Below are 24,742 nucleotides of genomic sequence, written 5' to 3'. Positions count from 1 at the left end.
TCAATGTCTAGCCTGCTATACCGTGGGACCTAGAGCCATGCGATGCAGGTCAAAGGTCAGATTACCGCAATCTGCTGGTGGGCGTGACCTCCTGCCAAGCGTATAGCATCTCACAAAGGACAGCTACTCCCTGCAAAGTTAGCCTCACCCACTCAGGGCTCTTGCTAATTTCTGACCTCTCAAACATCTGCCAGACTGAGCTGAATAACACTTTAAATTACATTAAAATGACAAAATGAGTTTTTGCCCATACTTACATAACAACAAAATGGACTCTTTGGAAATATATATATAATTGAAATTTCTTCATACAAGAATCTATGCTACATTGGCATCCATCCATCCATCCATTTCTGTACCACAGGCTCAGGAGGAGCTGGCAGCATATCTCTGGTGTCATACAACATGCTGTAGGGTCACCCTGTGTGGGATGTGATTATCCTAATGAATGAAGTAAAATATAAATACCAGATTAAATCTAAAATAATTATAGTAAATATAAAGCTGCACAAACTCTAAATGCAGCATCCCAGCCCTGTGCTCAGAGCCTCAAAGCACCCCACAGCTGCCATTAACGTGCATTTTACACCCCACAAAAATCATTACCCACCCTAAAAAGGTTAAGGCAGAGAAACAGAGCCCCCTAATTAAGTTATGGTTATGAAAGCAGAGCTCCAAATGCAGCACCTGCCCCCTCCAGCTGAAGAGGGCCTGTTCGGTCCTCACCCGCCTCGACATCAGGCCACGCCCCTTCCATTACACCCTCCCCAGGGAGTCATACATTATACCAGTGTTTCTCAAGCCGGTCCTCGGGGACCCCCAGGCGGTCCACGTTTTTGCTCCCTCCCAGTCCCTCCCTGCTATAAATGTGCACTGTCTGGGGGTCCTCGAGGACCAGTTTGAGAAACACTGCATAATACCATCCACACGGCCAAAACTGGGACCCCGAAGAAGCGGCCGGGGACAATGGGTGTGGAATACGGGATTAATAACGGAGCCTTAATTATTGATGCTGCATTGGTGTGGGAGCCCCTTCCGCACTTGGAGAAACCGGACACTGCTGGGAAGGGCACAGAGGAGTGGGGGCGGCAGTTAAATCCCCTCAGCTCATTTTAATACGCGTTTAATAGCACATTATGTGTGGCCATTTTCATCCGTTACAGACAACTCTCAGAAACGGCTGCCACCTTCCCAGCTGTGACAGACACCCTGCAGGCAGGCCGGACAGCCCAGCTAATGAGACACAACCTACCGAACTCGCTTCCTGGACTGTGAAATGCAAAAACGTACCTCAGGCGTTTAGCCAGCTAATCCCACGTGTCACTGCGGGGCAGGCAGGGCTCAGGGGGACCAGGTAACCAGTGTCTTGTGCCCTGCCACGGGCCCATCACCCTCTAAGTATGCGACTGGCGTTCCTTCAGCAGCTGCATAACTGAGTGCAGCGCGCCGTTTCTCCTTCAATAAAGGACTCATCTGCAGAGGCGGACACACCTGGCCTCACACAGCCTGTTCCTCCCCATTACCCAACACCAATGCCCACTTCTAGGAGGCCTCAGCTACAGCTACTCTCCCCCTGCGGGTTTATATGATTCAGATGGGCAGTGACCTTCAGTGCAGCTCCGCACTTCTGATTTACGACATCATTTCCTCTGTGCTTCACGCCCAACAGACTCAATAAGCCGAGATGAACAGACTCATGGGAAAAGCCACAAGGCCACTGCGATGGTGTGCCGTAGGAACATGCTACATGAGGGCGGGGCTGAAACTCACCTCCACGTACAGGATGGGGAAAATCCCAATCTTATCTCCCAGCATTCCCTCGGCCCAGTTGTCGTCCACTCTTCGGATCACAGTCAGGATTTCATCCTGCGGGATCAAATCACCCAGAGATGAGAGTGAGCTTTAGGGTCAAGAGTTACTTTAAATCAGTGCACGAACTTAAATGTTTGTTATTAACAGGTGTAAATACATAAAATGAGAGCAAGAATCAGGGGGGGAAACATGGATGAACCATCACAAAGAAACACATCGTGTAGGTCAAGGAAACATCAGCATCAAGACTTATAATTTGGAAGAGCAGCTGAGTGGAGGGTGGGGGAGTCGACGGCTGTCACATGACTGGACCGTTTTAAGTCCAGTTCCATTGGCCACCACAAAACGGCAACAAACACATCGAGGTTCACAGTGTCATCTGTCAAATACAGATAAATACATCATACAAGTGTGCAAATGACGCCTTAATCACATTTTCGAAGAGAAGTGCTGAGCTCCTGTGATTGTGTAATACAGCATAATGATGCATCCATCCTCTAAACAGATACGCAGGTCAGGGTTACAGGGGGTGGAGCCTAACCCGAGCAGCACAAGATGAAAGGCTGGGGACACCCTGGATGGGATGCCGGCCCACTAATGGGCACCAGCCTGGGGCAGCATGCTGATTTTTTGTATGGCTAAAGCATGTTTTTCCAGCTCTAGACTACTGAATGTTTCTTTTATTACAAAAATAAATATATAATCATTCAGATTGCTAAGTCAGACTCAGTACAATATTTTAATATCATCACAGAGGCAACAGCAGGTGATTGACAGTAGCATCCTCATTCGAACCCCTGGGCCGTGACTTTTAAGGGGTAGGAAAAGCATGCGGCCTCACAGTACAGGGAGCCACCTGCTCCCATCACCAGGTGAGTGGGAAAATGTTTCACTTAATTTCTGGACTTAAGTCCAGGATTAACTAGCTTAATTAATTGCTTAGGCTTTCTGCCACATTCCTATGCTAGATGGTTGATTCCTGGTTTACTGGTCCATCAGGGATGGAGCAAGTCTTGGATTATGTAACCAGGGCAAACTTCCCCCGGAGCTCCCCCCACAGGCAGAGCAAAGCCACTGCTAATCATGGCAGGATTCTGGGAATGGGCTCCCCTGCCGCACTGGATCGCCTTTCCTCAGGTATGAATTAATGGCAGGCAGAGGACTGGCCTTCTTCAGGCAATTCATCCGGCAGTCAGGAGGCCTAGCAGGGGGCCATCAGCCCCGGCCCCTCCCCCCACTCATTCCTTCAGCTTCACTAATTGCACAGCCAGTAGATGGGAAGATAACTATCCCCCCATGGGGTTCCCATTCGGATGGGCCTGACATGGAGAAGTACCGCTGGCCAGGCTCCCTCTGAATGAGAACTCGATGCCGGGAAGCCGGAGGGCCTCAGCCACATGCCAGAGAACTCCTGCGTAACCCCAGTCCTCAAATGCTGCAGATCACAGACCGAACCAGGCATGCATCTCCGCCCTAGGGGTTGAGAGTATGGTCAGAAGTTCAGGATGCCCGCACTGGGGAATCCCGCTTGGAGCGCAGGTGCTTTTAGGAAATTGAGGAATCCTACTCGGAGCATGGCCACTTTTAGGCAGACAGAGGAATTCCGCTCGAAGCTCAGACACTAGTTGGCATGATCGAGAAATTCCATCCGGAGAACAAGCACATTTAAGTGATCGGGGGATTCAGCTTGGAGTACGGGCACGTTTCAGAAAACACCGAAATTCTGCTCGGAATACAGGTACATTTGGCCGATTGACGGATTCCATTCGGAGCACAGGCACATTCAGGCGATTGAGGGATCCCACTCAGAGCATGGGCATTTTCGGCAGATTGAGGGATCCCGCTCACAGCACAGGTACATTTGGGCAATTGAGGGATACCACTCGGAACACAGGCACATTTGGGCATTTGAGGGATCCAGCTCGGAGCACCGGCGGTTTTGGAAAATCAAGAGGATTTAGAATACAAAAGGTCCAGCGCCAATGGGCGAGGTGGACAAACCATTACCCATCAGCCGCAGGGCCAGATGGGGTTTAAGTGGCACCAAGAAGAGACCCCGTCCCCTCAGGATGTGTCCTAAAACAGGACCCTCTCCACAGGGCTGTTTTCTGCCCATTACACCTCAACGTTGTCAGCAGTCACATAAAAGACACCGACCCCCCCCCCCCCCCCCCCCCCGCCCCCCATCGTCAGTCACATGACCAAAAACCCACATGGTCAGAAACTTCCAGATGGCTATGAATTTTCACTCATGTATTATGTACACTGTGCTACAGGGATTTTATGGGGGCTTTTTGTTTGTTTATTGCACCATTTACAATGTAATTATTGCAAGAAATGACACAGCTTTATGAAGACTGGCAAAGGAAGGGTCTCTCAATTCAAGCCCCACAGGAAAGTGGCATTATCCATTTCAGTCGGTAAAGTTTTACCCTACGACAAACCACAGAGCGGTTATTGTGTATTTATATAAAAGTGTGAATTTTCATGTTTGGTTTCCTGGTGTGCAGCACTCAGCTGGTAGCTGGCAGTTTAACGTGATTATAAGCCAGCATCTCCCCCACTGCCTATAGGGAAAACAGCCAATTCTTTGTTCTTAGTGCGTACTGTAATTTATTTTTCCATTGGATAAGTAGGAAATCGATTAACAAAACTAACTTAATAACACTTTTTAAACGGAATTATATTCATGACTTTTCTTCATATTCTGTAAAAGTTTTAATTAGTTATAGCACAAAAAATAAGCCTCAAGTTATTATTTTGAAGACTACTGCAATGACGAAACATCAGTGTCAATTCCGACAGGAACATGACTGAGGCTGTTTGCTTTATTGGATGACAAAGGGTCTAAACCAGAGGTCCTCAACTGAACCCATATTACCTTGCTAAGTAAATTCATGGTAAAAACTGTGATGGAGCTCAAGGTCTGTAGTGAAAGGTGGTGGACCGGGTGGGGGTTGATAATTTTTGCTTTTTTTTACACCATGCTCACCAGCACCCAGCAACTGAGAATTACCGGCCTAAATGATACGTCTAAGGGTGTCATGCAGAGAGAGCAGGGAGAGATGCAGGGAATGTTAGAGTAAAGCAACCAAGATGGAGGACAGAGGATGGAGAAACAGTGGATCCATGTGCAGGTCAGAGTGAGCAAAGCAGCTGCTGAAACACCTCATCATCTACCCAACGTCCTCTGTCTGTCTTCCATGTGCTGGAGAGCCTGGAGCCTAGGGGACAAGCTGCATGGGGTGGGAACTGAATTCACAACTCTGTAGCTGCAATTACATCATACAAGGTAATTAAGAGTAATTTGCAAGTCAGAAGAGCGACACACCGGTAAGGCGGATCACCTTGGTGAACGTCAAGCAGTCCTTGTCCTGGTCCTTGTCCTTGACCTCAAAGTCATAAAGGGCTTTGCCCTGGGGAGGGTGCTGCGAGAGCGGCTTGATGCACTGGATGTAGCTGGCAGGTAGGAAGCCATGACTGCCGTTAAGCTCGCCGTGGTACCAGTTCTCATCCACCTTACGCCGCAGGATGATGATGTCGCCCTTGTTGAACTTGAGGTCGCCAGGCTCCTTGCCTTCGTAGCTGTAGAGAGCCTTCCCACAGGGCAGCTGTGGAACATTCTGGAGAGAGAGAAGGAGAGAGTAGAAGAACCAGGCAGTTAGTGTCGTACTGCCAGGGATACAGGCAAAAAGGGTGGAGAGGCCCAGACACTGCTCTTCCGAAGATGTAGCTGCCTACATTCTGCATGTATTGACAACAAGTACAGAGAGCTCTATTCGATTCTGTCTCTCTGGATAGATCTCCCACCTTCCTGACATGCTGGAATCATGCTGATGCTAAAGTCAATCCCCTATCATACAGTATATGGCCAAAAGTATGTGGACAGCCTTCATAATTAGAGTAATTAGCATATTACACACATTGTTGTATAAGTAAGCATACAGTCAAAAAAATCAGAAACAGAATGGGCTGTTGTGTAGAAGATATTATAGATTTTCCCCATTTCTGCCCTGCTATAGCTAGTCAACATTTGGGCACAGCAACTCAGAAAGAGACCTGATCAGCCAACAACCTCAATATCAAACCTGAATGGCAGCAAATCCCACCAACCATGTTCCAACATCTCATGGAAACCCCTCCCAGAAGAGCTGAGGCTATTGTAGCAACAAAGAGTGGGCCACCTTCATATTACTGGATATTATTGGACAAGCTGATGTCCACCTACTTTTAGCCATACTGTCAGGGTCAGCTCCTGTTGTTCCATCCTGTGTCCCTTCTTCCCATCTCTCATGTTGTCAGTCTTTGTGTTTTCCTCTGTTCCCTGTCAGCCACATGGCTCAACACGTTGTGCATGCAGATGCCTGTGATCCCCTGTCTTATGTTCGAATCCCACCTCCTCTGTTTTTGTAGATTTTGTTCCCTTGTGTTTCAATTGTATCAGTTTTCTAGTCCCTGTGTTTTCATTTGTATTCGGTTTTGGTTTTTGCTCTTGATTGTGTTTTTACCTGTCAGTTTTCCCCATTGTTAGATTCTGTTTTTAGTCTGAGTTTCATTTTAGTTAATTAGTCTCACCTATGACATATTTTCCCAGTCTTTGTTAATTAGTCTCACCTGACCTGTGTTAGTCTTGTTATCCAGTTTTAGTGTCAGTATTTAAGTCCCTGCTTCTGTCCAGTTCCTCAGTGGTTCGTTGACTGTGAATGTTCTGTTGTTTGTGATAGTTGTCCAGTGAGCCGCAAGTGGATCGTCCACCATTTCTGCTCCCCGTCTGCATGATGCCTCATCCTCACTCCAAACCCGCCCGGATCCGTGACACACACTGCATCTTAGCCTGAGATTAGGCAGTGGCTACACTAACAAAAACACAGTATCAGGAAACCACGTGCTTGCAACCTTACTACACCACTGTGTCCTGGGTCCCTCCACATCATACAGAAACAGCAATAAACCCGCATCATCTGCAATCCCTGATCTATAAGCACAATTCCTCACAATGTTCACTTACCCAGGAATGCGGCACTTCATAACAAAGCACTCTGACAATGACAAGAACCTACAGATGCAAACAGCATAGCTATACTGCAATGTCACATGACACAGTGCCTGGCCCGGGTCCCGGTCTAAACCTTCGGGTCCTGAATGACCTGTTCTCCCAGAGAAGCACAGGTCTCCATCACACTTGTCAGCAGCCTGGCCATTATGGAGCTTGGTGTGACGGCAGGTCTGGCTACATCACCACCTCTGCTGACATGAAGCAAAACACCATTAAAACTGCATAACCTGGGACTTTCTCTGATATGCATCCCGTACAGCAGATGTGTCTCACATTTCACAAGCGATATGTGCCTCTAAAAACACCGGAGAGACATAATGAAGAGGCCTGAAATATTCATGCACGTGAAGTGTGGCCAATTCAGTGGTAACCGTGGGTAACAGGCAGGTGTCTGTACCATGAAACCGGCAAGTGTGAAGCACCAGTGATGGTTATATCCCACCCCCACCCCCACTGGTGCGGGAGGAGAGAAAAAAAGAAAGAAAGACAAGCTGTTTGTAGCACATAAAAAATGAAAAGCTGACTTTTCTGAGCTCACGGAGGGTCATTACCTATTAATGGGGGAGGGGGTGATAAAGGAGGAAAAATAATGGGGGATTCAGCACAGGAGAGAGAAAGACAAAGGGGAAAAAGAAGGGGATTTGGCATGGGGAGAAAAAAGCATTATATGGGAGTATACATCACAGGAGAAAGTGTCATAAGGGGGGAAATGACAGGTGAAAATGAAAGAGTAAAAGAGAAACAGAATGAGTGACAGAAAAGAGAATGAGTAGAAAAAGGCAGAGGAAGGGGCTGAGAGCAAGAAGGAACAACAAAAGAGACAAAAGAGAAAGGGAAAGAAAGATGGAAAGAAAGACAAAAAGGGACAGAGACAGAGAAGGAAAGGGACAGAAAGAGAAGGAAAGAGACAGAAAGAGAAGGAAAGGGACAGAAAGAGAAGGAAAGGGGCAGAAAGAGAAGGAAAGAGACAGAAATAGAAGGAAAAGGGACAGAAAGAGAAGGAAAGGGACAGAAAGAGAAGGAAAGGGACAGAAAGAGAAGGAAAGGGACAGAAAGAGAAGGAAAGGGACAGAAAGAGAAGGAAAGAGACAGAAAGAGAATGAAAGGGGCAGAAAGAGAAGAAAAGGGACAGAAAGAGAAGGAAAGGGACAGAAAGAGAAGAAAAGGGACAGAAAGAGAAGGAAAGGGGCAGAAAGAGAAGGAAAGGGGCAGAAAGAGAAGAAAAGGGGCAGAAAGAGAAGGAAAGAGACAGAAAGAGAAGAAAAGGGACAGAAAGAGAAGGAAAGGGACAGAAAGAGAAGAAAAGGGACAGAAAGAGAAGGAAAGGGGCAGAAAGAGAAGGAAAGGGGCAGAAAGAGAAGAAAAGGGACAGAAAGAGAAGGAAAGAGACAGAAAGAGAAGAAAAGGGACAGAAAGAGAAGGAAAGGGATAGAAAGAGAAGGAAAGAGACAGAAAGAGAAGGAAAGGGGCAGAAAGAGAAGAAAAGGGACAGAAAGAGAAGGAAAGGGTTGGAAAGAGAAGGAAAGGGACAGAAAGAGAAGGAAAGGGACAGAAAGAGAAGGAAAGGGACAGAAAGAGAAGGAAAGAGACAGAAAGAGAAGGAAAGGGACAGAAAGAGAAGGAAAGGGATAGAAAGAGAAGGAAAGGGACAGAAAGAGAAGGAAAGGGACAGAAAGAGAAGAAAAGGGACAGAAAGAGAAGGAAAGGGACAGAAAGAGAAGGAAAGGGACAGAAAGAGAAGAAAAGGGACAGAAAGAGAAGGAAAGGGGCAGAAAGAGAAGAAAAGGGACAGAAAGAGAAGGAAAGAGACAGAAAGAGAAGAAAAGGGACAGAAAGAGAAGGAAAGAGACAGAAAGAGAAGGAAAGGGGCAGAAAGAGAAGAAAAGGGACAGAAAGAGAAGGAAAGGGGCAGAAAGAGAAGGAAAGAGACAGAAAGAGAAGGAAAGGGGCAGAAAGAGAAGAAAAGGGACAGAAAGAGAAGGAAAGAGACAGAAAGAGAAGAAAAGGGACAGAAAGAGAAGAAAAGGGACAGAAAGAGAAGGAAAGGGACAGAAAGAGAAGGAAAGGGGCAGAAAGAGAAGGAAAGAGACAGAAAGAGAAGGAAAGGGATAGAAAGAGAAGAAAAGGGACAGAAAGAGAAGGAAAGGGGCAGAAAGAGAAGAAAAGGGACAGAAAGAGAAGGAAAGAGACAGAAAGAGAAGAAAAGGGACAGAAAGAGAAGAAAAGGGACAGAAAGAGAAGGAAAGGGACAGAAAGAGAAGGAAAGGGGCAGAAAGAGAAGGAAAGAGACAGAAAGAGAAGGAAAGGGATAGAAAGAGAAGAAAAGGGACAGAAAGAGAAGGAAAGGGACAGAAAGAGAAGGAAAGGGGCAGAAAGAGAAGGAAAGGGATAGAAAGAGAAGGAAAGGGATAGAAAGAGAAGAAAAGGGAGATGCATATGAGTGTTGAGAGTGTAGGGAAACACGGTTGTGGACAGAGGGAGCAGAGCTTGGTGTGACAGATTAAGGGGGGAGGGGGGACAGGCCCTCTTCCAGCTCATTACACATGCATCGTGGGGTGGGTATATTAGCTGCTCTGAGGGGGTGAGGGGGATGGCAGGGCAAGAGCGACAAAATCCCAAGAGCTGGGTAGGAGAGATAATGACCCTGGACACTAGGGGGAGCTCTGCAGGGAGGCAGCAATGATTCTGAATGTTACTGACGAAAGCCCCAGGAAGTACCTGGGATGGACTCCAGGCTCCCTGTGTACATGTCCTGGTTGTAGGGGGTAGGAAGAGAGGGTTCACGCTCCCCCACATGCCAGCCCCAGGTTAGGGTAAGAAACATCGAGTATTCAGATTTGCTGCTGACTTTCCAGGGCACACTGTCACATGACACCAGAGAATGGGATCGACCCGCCACTTCCTTAATCCCACTGCTGCAGACCAACGTCGCGTGAGCCAAGAGTGTAAACACCACGGTGGGCATCGAGCCCAAATGGGCACCAATACAACACACTTGGGTGTGCGTTTATCATTGCCTGACAGATCGAAGCTCACTGCTGAATAACAAGCTGCTGCGTCACTTTAAACAAAGAAGAGCACACAGCCCGCGGACACACACACACACGCATGTGTGAGTAGAAGTGTGTGCTTCACAGCTGCCTCAGCGCCCTTCAATTGCTCCCCCGTCCCAGGACACAGGGCTGCCGGCAGCATTGACCTCTGCCCCAAGCTCCTCGCTCTAACTCCAATCTGTGTATCTGTCAGCTCCAGGCCACGCTGGCAAGACAGGCGATGCGGGTGGGAGCGCTAAATCACACAAGGAGGCATGGCTTCTGTGCAGGGTGTGGAGTTTCACCCTATCACACGGATACCGCAGCAAAGAAGATTTTCCCTTCAGGTCATCCCAAACTGACTGGGGTGGGACACTGGAAGAGAATGCTGTGAGGCGTGAATGTACAACAGGACGCTCACACAAGTGTGCAAAACAAATCGCATTACACACTGTTTTTAAAGATAATTTCAGTGGCGTAATTAAGAGGCACTGGTGCTCAGATCTGATGTGCAGATTAGAGCAGGGTAAGGAGGGAGTGATGTGAGGCAAAGAGCTGGCATGCGGGGGGGGGCAGGGCAGCAGAGGAAATACTAGGAATTTTTATGGTGGGGGGCATAATAGGGGACATGAACCCTACAGAAGGACCAACTTTATCATTAACCAATGATATGTTTTGAATTGGTTGGTGACAGGGAAGGGGGCACTCCAGGGGCCAATTAGCTTGCAGCTGGGGCCGGTGCCTCTGTGGCCCCGCCCCTGAAAATGCCCCTGCTGGGCAGGGCAGAGCCCCAGCTGTCTCTGCACCACTGGAGCAGCCAGATACTATTGGCACTATTCAGGCTGAGGTCCCCAGGGCCCGGGGAGTGAACGTCCTCCCGACTCGGCTGAATGCATCACATTTCAACCACTCCTGCTGACATCAGCACTCCGAGCTGCCCAGTGCCCTAATGACGCATGTGAGTGCATGGACACGCTCAGTCACACACACACACACACACACACACGGACACACTCAGTCACACACACACACAGACGGACACACTCAGTCACACACACACACACACACACAGACGGACACGCTCAGTCACACACACACACACACACACAGACGGACACGCTCAGTCACACACACACACACACACAGACGGACACATTCAGTCACACACACACACACACACACACACATACGGACATGCTCAGTCACACACACACACACACACACGGACACATTCAGTCACACACACACACAGACGGACACACTCAGTCACACACACACACACACACACACACACAAACGGACACATTCAGTCACACACACACACACACACAGACGGACACACTCAATCACACACACACACACACACATACGGACACGCTCAGTCACACACACACACACAGACAGACACGCTCAGTCACACACACACACACAGACAGACACACTCAGTCACACACACACACACACACAGACGGACACATTCAGTCACACACACACACACACATACGGACATGCTCAGTCACACACACACACACACAAGGACACATTCAGTCACACACACACACACACACGGACACATTCAGTCACACACACACACACACACACACACACACACGGACACATTCAGTCACACACACACACACACACGGACATGCTCAGTCAGACACACACACACACACGGAAACATTCAGTCACACACAGACACACGGACACATTCAGTCACACACATACACATGGACATGCTCAGTCACACACACACACACACAAACAGTTATGCTCACTCACACACACATTCATGGATACCCTCACTTATACACAGACACACACGCATACTCACACACACACACACACACACGGACAGCCTACTCTCACAGACACACACACTACCATACAAATCAGAAATGCACATGCACACACACTCACTGACACACCATCACTCACACACACAGTGAAACACACACACTGACACACTCATTTACACACACTTACATGGGGCAGAGAGTGCTTTGAGATGGTGGTGGGGGGAGGCACCCTGAGGTAGTTAAAGCGTTCCTCAGCAGGGGTAATTCTAGCATTTTTTAAGGTGGCGGGTATAAGAGGGGCTATAATTTACACAGAGGGGCCAAACTCATCATTAGCCAAGGATATGATTTGAGGTGTCAGGGGAGGGGACACTCTGGGGGCCAATAAGCTTTCAGCTGGGGCCAGGGCTCCATGGCCCCGCCCCTGGATACACCCCTGGCAAGGGGAATATGAAACGCCACATGACTCAATAAACCGTTTACATCTCACACTTGGCTAGGATCTGACCGCCAGTCAGACTCCCACTGGATCCCTCTGACTGCAAGCATATCTCATACAGGGAGATGGTATTCTCACGCTCTCATGGTAAAGCTGAACGGGATCATTCATGGGGGCACAGGGCAGAGCATTAAACAGCAGCAGGGGGTGAGCTTCTAGGAAAGATGGCGTCCCTCCCAAAAGTGTAAATGAGAGTGTGATGATGAGCAAAGCGGACGTGGTGATGACAGGGGATGGGCGGGTGTGTCGGGCGGCAGACTGGCCACCCGGCAGGGGTTAGCCAACTAACCACACAGGGCAGACTGGCCACCCAGCAGGGGTTAGCCAACTAACGACACAGGGCAGAGCAACTAACGACACAGGGCAGAGTGGCCACCCGGCAGGGGTTAGCCAACTAACCACACAGGGCGGACTGGCCACCCGGCAGGCGTTAGCCAACTAACCACACAGGGCAGACTGGCCACCCGGCAGGGGTTAGCCAACTAACGACACAGGACAGACTGGCCACCCGGCAGGGGTTAGCCAACTAACCATACAGGGCGGACTGGCCACCCGGCAGGGGTTAGCCAACTAACCACACAGGGCAGACTGGCCACCCGGCAGGGGTTAGCCAACTAACCACACAGGGCAGACTGGCCATCCGGCAGGGGTTAGCCAACTAACGACACAGGGCAGAGTGGCCATCCGGCAGGCGTTAGCCAACTAACCACACAGGGCAGACTGGCCACCCGGCAGGGATTAGCCAACTAACCACACAGGGCAGACTGGCCACCCGGCAGGGGTTAGCCAACTAACCACACAGGGCAGACTGGCCACCCGGCAGGGGTTAGCCAACTAACCACACAGGGCAGACTGGCCACCCGGCAGGGGTTAGCCAACTAACCACACAGGGCAGACTGGCCACCCGGCAGGGGTTAGCCAACTAACCACACAGGGCAGACTGGCCACCCGGCAGGGGTTAGCCAACTAACCACACAGGGCAGACTGGCCATCCGGCAGGGGTTAGCCAACTAACCACACAGGGCAGACTGGCCACCCGGCAGGGGTTAGCCAACTAACCACACAGGGCAGACTGGCCATCCGGCAGGGGTTAGCCAACTAACCACACAGGGCAGACTGGCCACCCGGCAGGGGTTAGCCAACTAACCACACAGGGCAGACTGGCCACCCGGCAGGGGTTAGCCAACTAACCACACAGGGCGGACTGGCCACCCGGCAGGCGTTAGCCAACTAACCACACAGGGCAGACTGGCCACCCGGCAGGGGTTAGCCAACTAACGACACAGGACAGACTGGCCACCCGGCAGGGGTTAGCCAACTAACCACACAGGGCGGACTGGCCACCCCGGCAGGGGTTAGCCAACTAACCACACAGGGCAGACTGGCCACCCGGCAGGGGTTAGCCAACTAACCACACAGGGCAGACTGGCCATCCGGCAGGCGTTAGCCAACTAACGACACAGGGCAGAGTGGCCATCCGGCAGGCGTTAGCCAACTAACGACACAGGGCAGAGTGGCCATCCGGCAGGCGTTAGCCAACTAACCACACAGGGCAGACTGGCCACCCGGCAGGCATTAGCCAACTAACCACACAGGGCAGACTGGCCACCCGGCAGGGGTTAGCCAACTAACCACACAGGGCAGACTGGCCACCCGGCAGGGGTTAGCCAACTAACCACACAGGGCAGACTGGCCATCCGGCAGGGGTTAGCCAACTAACCACACAGGGCAGACTGGCCACCCGGCAGGGGTTAGCCAACTAACCACACAGGGCAGACTGGCCACCCGGCAGGGGTTAGCCAACTAACCACACAGGGCAGACTGGCCACCCGGCAGGGGTTAGCCAACTATCCACACAGGGCAGACTGGCCACCCGGCAGGGGTTAGCCAACTAACCGCACAGGGCAGACTGGCCACCCGGCAGGGGTTAGCCAACTAACCGCACAGGGCAGACTGGCCACCCGGCAGGGGTTAGCCAACTAACCACACAGGGCAGACTGGCCACCCGGCAGGGGTTAGCCAACTAACCACACAGGGCAGACTGGCCACCCGGCAGGGGTTAGCCAACTAACCACACAGGGCAGACTGGCCACCCGGCAGGGGTTAGCCAACTAACGACACAGGGCAGACTGGCCACCCGGCAGGGGTTAGCCAACTAACCGCACAGGCCTCTACTGACCACGGCAGGAACATAACTGCTAATTGCTTACACGAACCTCCAGGATTTCTGGGAGGGTGGTGGGGTGGGGGGTTCTTCCTTCACTGCTTCCCCCTGGCTCATCTGTAGCATCAGCATGGGTTTCACACGACCTCACCCCTGGGGGGTAGCCTGGGCTGTCAAACTTTTCGACACACTCATTCACCATTCATCTCCAGGACAATCTCAGAAAGTCAACGGCCCACACATAGAAGCACAGGACACCAGGTAGGGGACACCTTAGGCACGATGCCGGCCCACCACAGGGCACTGGCTCTTTCCTGGAAGAGAAGCGTTCGCATAAGATGCTTGATGCCACTGCTGCCGCTTGGGATTAGAGGAAGGGCGCACAGAACAGACTCTGCTAATATCACATCTCAGGATATCTGTAACCAGGCGGTGTTGCCCGTCATGGCAGGTTAAGGGTCACCTTGCAATGGAACCTATGCAGGGGGTACCCAGGGCTTCAGTCCCTTACGTTCTCCTGTGATCGCATACAGAGTAGGTAACCATAGGAAATGAAGGGACATTTGGCCAGAGATTTAAGTGCACTTCAACCTGAACTGGTTAACAGGAACTCCGCACTGAGGTCCCTCTACAAGACAATTAACCAGACGGCAAGCATTTTGTTTATTATTATTTAAAACAGCCAGATGTAGTCATTTGACAGCAAGCCTTCCCTGAGTGGTTGAGAAGTACTCATTCCTGCCTGAGAGAGGTATTCTTTCCTGCCTGTCAAGTACTCATTCCAACCTCTGAGTGGTACTCATTCCTGCCTGTGGGGTACTCATTCCTTCCTGTGGGGTACTCATTCCTGCCTGTGGGGTACTCATTCCTTCCTGTGGGGTACTCATTCCTTCCTGTGGGGTACTCATTCTTGCCTGTGGAGTACTCATTCCTGCCTGTGGAGTACTCATTCCTGCCTGTGGAGTACTCATTCCTGCCTGTGGGGTACTCACTCCTTCCTGTGGGGTACTCATTCCTGCCTGTGGAGTACTCATTCTTGCCTGACCTCTTTTCTTTGCAGCTTCATGGCTTCAATGTTGCTCACATGAGGAACCTAAGCCACATTCTGTGTGCCTGAGCTTAATCACGGCAGCGAGGCTCAGCAGCACCCCCACATCCTGGCCAGGAAAATGCCCCTAGAACCCAGCAAGGGTAGTGGGGAGCGGGGGGGGGTGTGAGGACATGTGATCCACCAAGTTTATCGCCATACTAAATAGACCGGCAGGAGCATGGCCCTGCCCATCCCGTCTCTAGAGGGATGCTCGGTTAATGCCATGTGGGGGGGCTGATTCTGAGAGCCTTAAGAAATGAGGGAGAAGGTTATAAGGTGAGTATAAAGATGGGGGTGGGGAGGGGGGGGTTCTAGGGCTCTGCTGGCTCAGGACTGATGACCTTGGAAAATCCTCTCTGCTTACCAGAAAAACAACACAGGACCTCCAAACAAACACACTTTTTCTAGTGACTGCAATCCTTCCCTTCCAACCATCCTTCCAGCCATGCATCCATGGTCACAATTAGCCTGGAGACACACTGGGCAGGAACCCGCATCATGATAATAAACAGAGGTGCTTCCTGCAAAGCCTCCACATGCAGCTGTCTTTCTATGATGGGCTTTCCCAGTAATTATGGGATTCTCACATCTTTCCAGTGTTAAAACCGGCAAAGCATTATTACCCAAAGTTACCGTCATGTTGCATGAGAAGAGAGACAAATAGGCCGGTCGTCCTGGCCGATATTGCGCGGCAGCCGGGCCCTTAACGAGGGGTCTAACTGGGGCCCCCGCGCCGCTGGGCTCTGACTCACCCATCCACACGGCGCCACCTAGGGCAGCAGCGCTAACAAGCGTTCGACGCTCAACTGCCGTGGGCCTCGCTGTCCATCAATGCCTGAAATTGCACCGAATCCCGACACTGCCTGCCTGCAATACCACACGCTTGGTATTAAAAGGTAACATAAATCCTGCAGTGGGCATGATGCCAACACACCCTGCTGCGGTTAGGCACGCCAGCTTGGCGGACGTCTCCTCGTAACCACGTCCCAGGGTTACAGCCAGCTTTATTCCTGCTCCCCACAGGATATCTGTCATCATGCTGAGGAGAAAAGACCCACGGTGACCCATCTGAGAGTGACAGGGCGAGGGAGGGCTGAAGGCATAAGAAACCAGGGTTCTCACTCTCAAAGAGGCTGAAGGGGACTGCACAGGGACTGAGAGGCCAGAGGCATGAACATCACATTAGAGTTTAGATATTTAGCAGGAGCTTTAATCCAAAGCAACATATAGTTTTTGAGAAAGCCAGTCCCTGGAGCTCTTGATACAGTAGTTAAGGGCCAAATGTTGCTGACCCTGAGATTTGACCTGCTGACCCTCTGATTATGAACACAGTTGGCGAACCTGCCGAGTCGCACGCCGCCCCCTAGGGGAGTTTACAAGCCTAGTTTATCTAGGTTACAATAGAGCGGCTGAATTGTTAGAGAAAATGTCCCAGAATGATCAAACCATAGGTGCACTGACCAGGCCACGGTTCAGTGATAGTGGCACAAGCTGAAGCCGTGCTATGACCTTTGCCCTTTGACCCTACCTTCCTCACTCACTCTACCATCTTTGAAGACACTCATCTTTCGGGTGTCTGTGTAAATCACATTCCAGGGCCCAACAAATGCAGAACACGTGCATTTCAGTGAGAATGTCACCCTAACCCCCATACACACAGCTGGAATGTCAACAGAGAGCAAATTCTGCTCAGCAGCCTGCCATCTGGCCGCAAATCTGAGAGGCGATCAGGCTCGCTCTCTTTCTTTCCCTCTCTCTCTCTCTCTCTCTCTCTCTCACACACACACACACACAAACACACGCACACACACATGAACAGTTATCATACTACAAGGTCCTCACTGTCTAGCTTCGCTGACATTTACCAGCGCTAGCAGATATGCACCAGAATCCTCATTCTACATAACTACCAGTTTACCGTTCAATTCACATAACGACTTTTTCTCTGACTTTAGGTGAGTAAATTCTCTAAGTCATGGTTTCTAGCGAAATATGGATCACAAACTGACCTAACATGTCAAACACAGCGTGTTGAAAATTTGATTCGTTTTTACTGGTTTTCTGAATCCAGCTGCAGGCTTTTTTCGCCCGAACAAGAGCTCATCTGTTCTTGAGGACCAACACTACACATCAGGTTCAAATCCTCATGGGTTTGAATCCCCTCCACCAGGAAGTCCTGCCCATATACACATGCTTATGTGGAGTGTCATCCCTCTGTGTGCCCAGTGCTGGACTGGCAGCCCATCCTTGGATTACACCCAGGGCTCATTGGAACAAGCCCAAGACTTACGGCAATACGTCCCCATCCCACAGAGTGACACAGTTCTGGAAAATCACAACAAACTAAAGACAAATGGGCTGTTTTGTTGTCTTTCAATGCAACAATGTTAAGGAGAGTTTTCTTATAGCAAGTCACTCTTGCACAGGGTTAGCTTCCAGTTTCAAAGCAGACGTTAGCAGACAACTAGCTATCAAACAAAAAGTCAAAATCGGGGCAAAAAAAAAACCTTAGCAAAAAGAAAGAATGAGAAAAAAAGCTGTCTGTTTTCATTACACCAGGCACAGTCACCACGATTCACGTCCAATTATGCCTTAGAGCCGCAAAGGCAGATCAAGACACTCGGAGTGGATTCAAGGTACCAGGCCCATTTGTTTGGGGCTGATGCATCACACCTCTCCACGGGACCAACATATCTGCCTGAGTGATTTCTGTCAAAGAAGCCCAGGACGACTCCCTTACCATTATCCCAGCTCCAGTGGCCACCTTTCACATAATTCTTTGGTGCTCACCGGAAACTGTGTGAAATGAACTGTGACTTCCTGAGCCGAAACAACAACAAACAATCCCTAATGAATTACAAGGGAAAAAAAGAGTGATGTGGTATGAATCCCTGCCAGGCAAAACATGCGGGATGGCGCCGGGGCATTTCACCTAAAATTGCTTCTGCATGTCCCTCAGCCCTCCGCAGCATGTATAACCAGCCCGAGAGCATCCTGGTGTGGGCACAGGGCTAGACGAGTCTGTCTGCATCTAAAAGCCGCAGCAGCGGCTATGGCAAACTCAAGAGCACTTTTTGGGGCGATTTGAGAATTTTTAAGGTGGGGGGGCGGGGAGGGGGGGGGGGCAAAAAGAGGGCCAGAATTCATACAGGGAAGCCAAACTTATCAAAAGTCGATGATACGCTCTACTTTGGTGACTAAGGACTGGGGGGCAATCAACTTTCAGTTTCTTGCCCCTATACTCACCCCTGGGTACTTGCATCAGCAGCCATCACATCTCCACCCCCAGCAAAGAGCAGAGGAATGAGAGGGAGCAGCGAACTCAGGTTCTGTCCGAGGAGGCCGGGAAAGTGTCCCAAAGAATGTGCAGCTGTTAGCGGGCGCCAGAGGGACATTACCATGGTTAGAGGCCCCAGGCTGCCCCCCTTCTCTCTCTTTCACACACTTTGCTTCTTTTTCTTGGAACTACCCCCGTTGTCAGACTGCACATATCGCTGATGTGCACATACCCGCATGCACACACAAACACACACAGTCAGTGTCTCTCTCTCTCTCTCTCTCTCTCTCTCTCTCGTTCTCTCACACACACGCACCTACACGTTTTTACATCCATATCTTTGTGGTGCTAACAATGACAACCTTAACCTGTAGCCAATCCTAACTAGCCAAAATACAAGTCTTTCGGCATTTCTATTTCCTGAGTTGCTCATTGTGGGAACAGGAAAAATATCCTCACAAGGTCAAAAAAAAATCTAAATATGGGGACATTTGGTCCTCCCCCCTCTCTCACACGCACACAAAAACACACACACATACACACACACAGAAGCGTACTGAGTCTTGGGAGGGCAGTGGCGCTAACAGGAAAACAAACAAGTGGAACGCGCTTCACAGGCTCATAGGATCGGACAAGTACTGACTCTGCCCCTGGTCAGCCCTGTTAGAAATGTCAGATCTTACGCATTCAGGGTCCGTGGTGGTGTGGCCAAAAAGGCTGTGACCCCATATCCCACTGCCAAGACCCGCAAACGAGTATGGAGGATAACCAGGGTTCGTGGTGGTGTGGCCAAAAAGGCAGTGACCCCATATCCCACTGCCAAGACCCGCAAACGAGTGTGGAGGGTAACCAGGGTTCGTGGTGGTGTGGTCAAAAAGGCTGTGACCCCATATCCCACTGCCAAGACCCGTAAACGAGTGTGGAGGGTAATCAGGGTTCGTGGTGGTGTGGTCAAAAAGGCCGTGACCCCATATCCCACTGCCAAGACCCGTAAACGAGTGTGGAGGGTAACCAGGGTTCGTGGTGGTGTGGTCAAAAAGGCCGTGACCCCATATCCCACTGCCAAGACCCGCAAACAAGTATGGAGGGTAATCAGGGTTCGTGGTGGTGTGGTCAAAAAGGCCGTGACCCCATATCCCACTGCCAAGACCCGCAAACGAGTGTGGAGGGTAACCAGGTCATGGGAAACTCACACCACCCTCTATAGAAGACTCTGTCAAACTCCCAGCACGCACCTCTGCCCCAAAAGCAGAAGCCGGCCTGTAATCTGACATACCCAGGGCAGCCAGCACCCTGGGCCAGGCGCCAATCACACCAGGACTGTGTACAGGAGGTATATATCCCACCGAGCCATCCATCATCCAGATGCACTTAACCAGTCCATGGTAGTAGAGCACCTGGAGCCTGTCCCAGGCAGCACAGAGTGCAGGGCAGGGGGCCTGGAGAGGGAGGCGGATTGTTTTTGGGTTAGCTGGAGGTGGTGTGTATGGCAATGCTATTTAGGCACATGTTTATGAATATGACAGAGTAAATGCCGTAAAGGGTAGAAGACATATGGGAAAGGAAAGGAAAGGAAAGGACTTGCATAAACTGCACATGCGTGCAAGGCACCATCCCAGACACCCTCCGCCGGGTGGGTCACAGCGGCCGTCATCAATTCCCCACTCCATCGATCCGCCACCCTGAATAATTCATGCAGACAGGCAGGCACAGGCCTTTTGGGGGATAACTTAGAGGGTCTGGCAGCCAGAACTAGTGGCTTGCCAGCAGTTATTTCAGCATTTTACCCGCAATCTCATGCCCCAAGCAGGGTTCTGGCTGTGTGAACGCATGGTTCCCATGAAAGGTGGCACCCCCTAGAGGGCAAAACGCCACATTCCCCATGGGCAGTCCAGTGTGATGGAGACCAGCTGCCACAGTGATACTAATGCTACACAAGGCCATAGGGTGCTCTGCTCAGACTGAGACTGCAATCGCACAGTTACCGATGGAAAACTCAGCTCCTTCCAAAAGACACAGACATGGACAGCGGCAAGGACAATCCTGAAAAATCACCCAGGCCATCGAGGACCGCTCCTGGATACAAGCAGCCGCTGGGCGTCCCCATCACACACTGTCACACAGCCGCTCCTGGATCCAAGCAGTCGCTGGGCGTCCCCATCACACACTGTCACACAGCCGCTCCTGGATACAAGCAGCTGCTGGGCGTCCCCATCCCACACTGTCACACAGCCGCTCCTGGATACAAGCAGCCGCTGGGCGTCCCCATCCCACACTGTCACACAGCCGCTCCTGGATACAAGCAGCCGCTGGGCGTCCCCATCACACACTGTCACACAGCCGCTCCTGGATACAAGCAGCCGCTGGGCGTCCCCATCCCACAGTGTCATACAGCCGCTCCTGGATACAAACAGCCGCTGGGCGTCCCCATCCCACAGTGTCATACAGCCGCTCCTGGATACAAGCAGCCGCTGAGCGTCCCCATCACACACTGTCACACAGCCGCTCCTGGATACAAGCAGCCGCTGGGCGTCCCCATCCCACAGTGTCATACAGCCGCTCCTGGATACAAGCAGCTGCTGGGCGTCCCCATCCCACAGTGTAACACAGCCGCTCCTGGATACAAGCAGCCGCTGGGCGTCCCCATCACACACTGTCAAACAGCCGCTCCTGGATACAAGCAGCCGCTGAGTGTCCCCATCCCACAGTGTCATACAGCCGCTCCTGGATACAAGCAGCCGCTGGGCGTCCCCATCCCACAGTGTAACACAGCCGCTCCTGGATACAAGCAGCCGCTGGGCGTCCCCATCCCACAGTGTAACACAGCCGCTCCTGGATACAAGCAGCCGCTGAGTGTCCCCATCCCACAGTGTCATACAGCCGCTCCTGGATACAAGCAGCCGCTGGGCGTCCCCATCCCACAGTGTCATACAGCCGCTCCTGGATACAAGCAGCTGCTGGGCGTCCCCATCGCACAGTGTCATACAGCCGCTCCTGGATACAAGCAGCCGCTGAGTGTCCCCATCCCACAGTGTCATACAGCCGCTCCTGGATACAAGCAGCTGCTGGGCGTCCCCATCCCACAGTGTAACACAGCCGCTCCTGGATACAAGCAGCCGCTGGGCGTCCCCATCACACACTGTCACACAGCCGCTCCTGGATACAAGCAGCCGCTGAGTGTCCCCATCCCACAGTGTCACACAGCCGCTCCTGGATACAAGCAGCTGCTGGGCGTCCCCATCGCACAGTGTCATACAGCCGCTCCTGGATACAAGCAGCCGCTGGGCGTCCCCATCCCACAGTGTAACACAGCCGCTCCTGGATACAAGCAGCTGCTGGGCGTCCCCATCCCACAGTGTAACACAGCCGCTCCTGGATACAAGCAGCCGCTGGGCATCCCCATCCCACAGTGTAACACAGCCGCTCCTGGATACAAGCAGCCGCTGGGCGTCCCCATCCCACAGTGTAACACAGCCGCTCCTGGATACAAGCAGCTGCTGGGCGTCCCCATCCCACAGTGTAACACAGCCGCTCCTGGATACAAGCAGCCACTGGGCGTCCCCATCACACACTGTCACACAGCCGCTCCTGGATATGCACAGCTGCTGGGCATCCCCATCCCACAGTGTAACACAACCGCTCCTGGATACAAGCAGCCGCTGGGCGTCCCCATCACACACTGTCACACAGCCGCTCCTGGATACAAGTAGCCGCTGGGCGTCCCCATCCCACACTGTCACACAGCCGCTCCTGGATACAAGCAGCCGCTGGGCGTCTCCATCCCACAGTGTCACACAGCCGCTCCTGAATACGCACAACCGCTGGGCGTCCCCATCCCACAGTGTCACACAGCTGTTTCTGAATACGCGCAGAGGCTGGACTTCACAATTCTTCAGAATCACACAGCCGCTCCTGGATACACACAGCCGCTGGGCATCCCCACCCCACAGCATTACACAGCTGTTCCTGGATACGTGCAGCCGCTGGGCATCCCCGTCCGACAGAGTCACACAGCCACTCTGGGATATGCTTAGTCTCCATGCATGATGTTGAGCTGTGAGGCGGGAAACGAAGCCTCGCTCTCCTGCTTGTTTTCAGGATAATCTACTGTGTCATTGCAGTGGGCCGCTCTACCAGAATATGCCACTGTCTCCTGATGGTGACCCAGCTGAAATCTGCTCCGGCCCGCCCCATGAATGGGGACTCAGTCCCTACATTCACAAATTAGTCTGTGAGATTATAGTGACTGCTGTATCACATAGGACTCAGTGTATCTCAAGGCACAGATTGAGAGAGAGAAAGAGAGAGAGAGAGAGAGAGAGAGAGAGAGAGAGAGAGAGAGAGAGCGCTTCATCAGAGTGAGCCACTACCCAGGCCCCAAGCATGACAGATTGACCCAGGTAGCCTGGACAGACTGACTTTCCAGGACAACTTCTATTAATGCTCCGTTGATCTGGGAGGCATGCCCAGCAGTGCAGGAAGACAGCAGGTCAAACACGAGATTCCCAAGAGGAATAAAATCGATATGGCAAATTGGAAGCTGCGTCAAGGTGAACAATTCCCAGCTCATCTCGAGACTGCAATAAATTCACTAAAGTGCACGGAAGCTGTTATTCTCACTTCACCATCTATTTCATATATATTTATGGAGGTCAGTGGATTTCCACAGGTCTGGGATATCCCCCTGTACGCTGTTTTACTCTGGAGTTTGTAAACTAAGAACAGCTCACAGTGTCACAATGGCCTACAGGCTGGTCACTTTGCTCGGCCTCCAAAGTTGTCATCCCTAGAGCCCCTAGTGCAACTGGAGCGCAGGAGAGGTGTTAAGGCCACTACCCAGGAATGCAAGTCTCTGACTCAAGGACACTAGGTCCACTGATCTTTCATAAAGCACTGAAAAAGGCCCCAGGGCTCTTCAATGGACATGGTAAAAGGTCAGGTCAAAGGTCAGACCCACCCACCTGACCCCTACACAAAAGTCCTGGGCCCCGTTTCTCAGGCTGATGTCATCAGGTGCCTGTTCTCATGGGTGGCCCACAGCCTGGGGGAGCAGTGTCTGGTGGATAAAATTTAATATCAGACTGACACCTGGATCACCAGGAACAGTGACTAAGGCAAGCAAGTCATTACTGAAAAGCACCAAGAATAAAAACTCCCTTAAGGACTGGAGCCTGGAACTGCGGAATCAATTAAATAACACTGCTCTGTAAACACACCATCCCACCCTGGCACACAGTAAACACACACTTGCGTCTCATAATTCGAAATACCCTAAAGCTCTATTTAAACAGCAGTAATACATAAGGCAGGAATCCGAATGGAAATCTCAGTGGGATGCTCCCATTCCATTACTTATATTTCCTGTCTAACCAAGAATGTTTTACATGTTTTACATGACTTATTATGACAAACACAGAAACAAGACGATGCCGCATGTGATTATAAATATTCAGTGGTCCTATTTGCATCCCAATTTCCTGGGGGGGGCACTGAATAGTGAACACCTTGCGCTTGATGCCGGGATCAAAGACATGATACACAGGAGGAGGAGGGAGCAGGTGCGGGGGGGCATAAGGAGAGAGGAAGCTATTCACAATAACATCTGTGGGACTCCTCCCCAAACCCGCCCCCCGCCCCCCCCCCCACAGATAAATCAGGGCTGCACCAAAACTGAGCATAAGGCAGTGAAACGAGCAATATATTAATACCCAGCATAGGAAACAGCAGAGATGAAGCTACAGCACGACTTCTGCAGGGCCTCCAATCAGCCAGTAGGGGGCGCTGTCAAAAGATTGCGGGTTTCCTGGCCCCTGGCTTTGGCTCCTGCACCTTGTGAGACACGGCTAAAGGCCTGTGTGGAGTCTGCAGCATCTCATGGCCGCTCCGATCCAGTCTAAGCCCCTCTGCCCACCCATCCACCCCCAGGGTCCAGGAGCAGGAGACACCCAGGACAAGGAGTCAATCACAGGCTGCAGGCCACAAGCGGATATAGACCCCATTTATGGGGGCTTCA

At 51.3% G+C, this 24,742-nt stretch overlaps 1 protein-coding gene across 1 annotated transcript in view; it reads right to left on the bottom strand.

The window, feature by feature from the left end:
* The window catches only part of LOC125748501 (E3 ubiquitin-protein ligase SH3RF3-like), a 73,852-nt gene that overhangs the window by 17,628 nt on the left and 31,482 nt on the right, over positions 1-24,742 (bottom strand). The window contains exons 2-3 of the mRNA XM_049024763.1: positions 5,160-5,435; positions 1,771-1,866 (exon numbers count right to left, since the gene is read on the bottom strand). Of these exons, the coding sequence (XP_048880720.1) occupies positions 1,771-1,866; positions 5,160-5,435 (372 nt within the window). The remainder of the gene's footprint in view (positions 1-1,770; positions 1,867-5,159; positions 5,436-24,742) is intronic.

The sequence above is a fragment of the Brienomyrus brachyistius genome, chromosome 1, assembly GCF_023856365.1.
Source record: "Brienomyrus brachyistius isolate T26 chromosome 1, BBRACH_0.4, whole genome shotgun sequence".
Lineage (NCBI taxonomy): Eukaryota > Metazoa > Chordata > Actinopteri > Osteoglossiformes > Mormyridae > Brienomyrus > Brienomyrus brachyistius.
The sequence above is the reverse complement of the archived record's forward strand: the minus strand, read 5'-3'. Positions and strand labels throughout refer to the sequence as shown.